The sequence below is a fragment of the Serpula lacrymans genome, assembly GCF_000218685.1.
Source record: "Serpula lacrymans var. lacrymans S7.9 unplaced genomic scaffold SERLAscaffold_1, whole genome shotgun sequence".
Classification (NCBI taxonomy): Eukaryota; Fungi; Basidiomycota; class Agaricomycetes; order Boletales; family Serpulaceae; genus Serpula; species Serpula lacrymans.
The window spans coordinates 3,522,615-3,527,112 of record NW_006763290.1 but is presented as its reverse complement, the minus strand read 5'-3'; the positions used below and the strand labels follow the sequence as shown (position 1 = coordinate 3,527,112).

General features: G+C 47.2%; 1 protein-coding gene across 1 annotated transcript; it reads left to right on the top strand.

The window, feature by feature from the left end:
* Positions 1–706: 706 nt before the first annotated feature.
* SERLADRAFT_432328 (uncharacterized protein) lies at positions 707–1,791 on the top strand (the record flags this gene model as incomplete). Its single annotated transcript, XM_007312533.1, has 2 exons — positions 707–1,565; positions 1,622–1,791. The coding sequence occupies 2 exons, from the start codon at positions 707–709 to the stop codon at positions 1,789–1,791; spliced, it is 1,029 nt and encodes a 342-aa protein (XP_007312595.1).
* Between the last annotated feature and the right edge of the window lie 2,707 nt (positions 1,792–4,498).

Sequence of the window (4,498 nt, the reverse complement as noted above, 5' to 3'; positions counted from 1 at the left end):
CTGTACAGTACATAAGTACAAACACTCTGTATTAGTATATATACCCCAATAGATCCAGGAGACTCCTTAGCGAGTCCTCCTGTTGTTAACCAACAAACTCTCTGCAGCCTAAGGGGTAACCACTCCCCATTCACTACCTTTATAGTGTGTTCCTGTGTGCGCCAGAGTAACTAACTCTTGGTTGTTACATTAGGACTCGCTCTTCTACTCTCTCGCACATTGTGCAAAAGTCCCACTGGGCACCCGGACTCCAGGGTGAAGGAGATTTGGTTATTCCCTGGGAATATCCCGCATAGCAGATAGGTGCGCTCCTAGCGACGGCCTTGTAGTGCTTTGGGAGAAGAACCAATACCTTCAATACGCGGCCCCCAGTGTTAAGGGGAGTACTTAGCTCAGCAGTTGGTGTGGAACCACTGTTGATTAGAATTTACATACAAAACTTCACTTTCTCTATCCTCTGACCAGGCCAGGCACTTGCCTCTGCCAGTCTGGAGAAGGGTTGACAGCTTAACAAGCGAACCACCCCCTGACAACCGTTCGGACCAGGGTTTTATAAAAATACTTTATATATACAATTTCAAATACTATAGTGTGGGTAGTCGGAGATTGAGATCTGATACTCAGCTGGGAAGAGGTTGATCCGCAGATAGCAAGCGGGGACCCCCAGTTACCTTTTTTTTTACATTACCAAAGAGAACAAGTTGACATGTCGTCGCAACCAGATATCAACGGTCTGCTGCGCGACATGCATGCGCAGATTCAGGTGTTAACTACGCAACTCACCGAGATTCAGGTGTTAACTACGCAACTCGCCGAGCTACAGGCAAACCCCCCTGCAGTAACCCCCTCGGTAGAGAAGTTCAATAAGAAAGTTGAAGTCGTCACTGACCCTGGCGCCTTCAAGGGAGACAGAGCGCAATTTGCTGAATGGTGGATCAAACTCCAGATTTGGGTTAAGGCAAACTGGGACGCATTTGCCGATGACTTTGAGGTAGCCACTGCGGTGCTATCTCGACTAAAAGGACCTGTGGCGGGTCGATACACCCAAGTAAGACTTCAGGAGTGCTACACCGCAGGAGTGTGGCCCACCTGGGATGATCTCAAAGTAGAGATCAAAAAATATTTCAGGCCGCAAGCTGAGCGTGACTGGGCGTGTTGGCAAATCTGTTCCTTCAAACAAGGCAACATGAGGACGGATGATTTTGTAACCCGGTTCCTGGCCCTCTCCATCCAAGGGGGTCTTGGTAATGAACATGCAGTGGAGCCGCTGGAACGCAATGTGAACCCCCACATTGCAGAACAGCTTTATCTGCAGGATATGAGAAATGAGAATCTCTCTCAAGCAGCAGAGGAGGTTCGGAAAATAGGTAGGGCCATAGAGCTCTACAAAATGCACCAAGGTGGCGAGACCACCTTAAACAACCAATCCCAGAGGCGCCCTGGGTCATCAAACCATCATAATCACTTGCACAGGTTCAAGCCGTTCGGGCTGCAGCCAGGACAGGGTGCTCCTATGGATATTGGCACGGTCCAAGGCAGACAGATGCGCAGATTCAAGGGCAACTGTTACAACTGTGGCCAAGAGGGACACATGTCCCGAGATTGCAGAAACGGGGTGCAGGCCACCCAACAAAAAATAACCAAGGGCGCCAGGCACGCCAATTAGAATCCAAAAAACCAGACGATCGGCTCCAGACTCTGGCCGGCCGTTCGTACGACGAAATCCGGGCCTTCTTCTACGATCAGCAGGCTGCTGAAATGAAGGCTCAGGGAAAAGAGTTCGGAGCTTAGGTCACTTGGGTGCCTTCGCTCCACGAAACAATGAAGTAAACCACAACAAAGTGGCCCCTGCTCCGGGGTGTTGCACGAGCAATAATGGAAAGAAGGGGATGGCTCCCCAATTTGTAAATAGATTTCAAAATTTATCAGAAATATGTACTTGTATGAAGCATTGTAACTGTAATATTTATGATACTACCGCTGCACCAGCGTCTCCCTTGGAGCGTGGCCCTGGCGAGACAAACAATAGGGTGCTTGATTCTGGGAAAAATAAAATATAAAAACATGTAACTTTTGATACCTCTTCTTCCTCACTGGAGCCACCCTTTTCCAAAACCCCGAGGCATGTGTTGATGCGCACGTATTTATTCCAAAAGGAGATCTGTTTAGATGTTGGTGTGGAAAACCTTGCCCGGGGCATAGTACACCCAACCAGCACACTGCTCGATTCAGGCGTTAACAGAATCTGTTAGTTTTGGTGATTCTGCACCTTTGTGCTACCTATATATTTTCATTCCTTTCTCTATCTATTCTTCTATCATTCACTATTGATTGTGTTTTCTATTATTCCGCCTTTGTGGCTGCTTTGTTTACCTTTGTTTACAAAACTTCGGACAGTACTGCAGAGTCCAATGCTTCCTATTCTCTAGTTACTCACATTGGACTCTAGTTCCAGTCCCTGATTGCTCTCAGCAAGTGGCTAGACACTTCCTTCAAGCTTTGTTCATAATAGGTTATGAGCCCTGTGCTCTAGCCATCTTCCTGACCTCATATCTCACCATCCAAGTGTCCTACTGCTTATCCATCGTAACCATCGTCTTCTGGGACTCTTATTATCTCATCCATCACCTCAAATTACTCTGATCTCATCTTGATCTCCAACAACAACTCCTTGTTGCAAGTTACCCCCATTTCGGACGCTTTTTTGGTCTTATCTGCACCATATCTCCTTATCTGATCGTCCTGTAACTTCTACCATCATCTTCTACGGCCTAAATAACCCCAGAAGGCCTGTCAGAGCGGTTGGATTTCAGCTGGATCTTTCTGTGAGCCTTCATCATCATTTGATCACCTTTTGGCCCCCTATTCCATATCTCCACATCCTGTGCTCGGATCTTGGCCCTATTTGAGCCATCTACTACCCTATACCATTGCACTTTACACCCTCAATTTGGGGGCAATTCATCCACTCCATCATCCTCTGTGAAGTTCGCATTTTTGGCACTTTCACCCCTATTGGACCCCTATTGCATATCTCCACATCCTGTGCTTCACTTCTTGTGATATTTAGGCCATCTATTACTCTATAAAAATGTTCCCTATACCTCTGATTTGGTGGCAATCCATCCATCTTATCTGTCTCTGCATCAATTTCGACTTTTTGCCCTATTTTTCGCTTTTTGGCATATCTGGTGTGTGCATAAAGCTCCAATCTTCTCTACTCTGTCCATTATCAGATAGAACAAGCCTATAGACTGTGAAGCTCGCCTGCATTGCCTCAGTTTGCTGTTGCCTAGAGCCTCTCTCAGTCTGCGATGTTTGGGGAGCTTAAGTCACTTTGTTGACTCATATATAAACCCTATTAACCAACACTGTCTCGAGGCAATTTCTCTGTTAATATCAGTGTGGAATTGAAAGGGGAACACAGGCGTAACCCTGTAGCAGCACTAGAAAGCCTTAGCACCCTCCTGGATTGCTTTTGGACGCTTTTTGGACCCTATTTGGACCTATCCTTGCGCTTTCTGACCCTCTCCATATCCTCTCTCTACCGCCTCACCATCTTATCTGCTCGCCTCCTACTGTTGCCCATTGTCTTTGCCACTATTCCATCGCCTATAGCCATCTCCTACATTATTTATCATTGCTCTATTGTCTTATACAACACCCATCATGTCTGACTCTGATCCCAAGTTCCATCCCTTATCTGGCACTAACTACCCCCAGTGGAGTGGTGAAATGCAAGCTTGGTTGATGACCAAGGGACTGTGGAGGCTCGTCTCTGGCGCTGAAAAGTGTCCTGGGACTGACGCTGAAGCAATAGAGAAATGGGAGTTGAGAGCTGAAAAGGCTGCTGGTGCATTACATCTCAATGTCACCAAAGAGCAGCGCATCCATCTTGATGGCATCATTGATGATCCTGTCAAGATCTGGGAGTAACTGGCAATTGTGCACGTCTCTAAGAAGCCTGGGACGAGATTTAATGCCTATGACAACTTCTTCTCTATCAGAAAGAAGGAGGACGAGTCCCTGCAGTCTCTCATGACCAGAATTGACGAAGGCATGCATCAGATTCAAAATCTTCGTCCTACTGGCTTCTCATTGTCTGAATTGGACGATGAATTGACATGCATGGCCATGATTAGGGTGCTTCCTGATCAATATGCCCACTTCACTTCATCTCTACTACTTCTGGGCACCTTGGACAAGACCCAGCTCAGGGATGCTTTCCTTGCTGAAGAGGTCAATCGCCGTCGTCGTGCTGAAGTCGATTCTGCCTTGCATTCTTCGTCTACCACTGCCAATAGCACCTGCACCCATCCTAACTGCCATCATTGCAACCAATCCACCACCTCTACTCGCGTTCAGTGTGATTTCTGTGGTTTACTTGGACATACCCAAGACAAATGCCACAGATACATTGCTAGTCGCCAACAGGCAGTGGAGGGTGCTAAGAATCGCTACAAGCGTGGCAATAAGGCTCAGGCAGGCTCCAGCAACT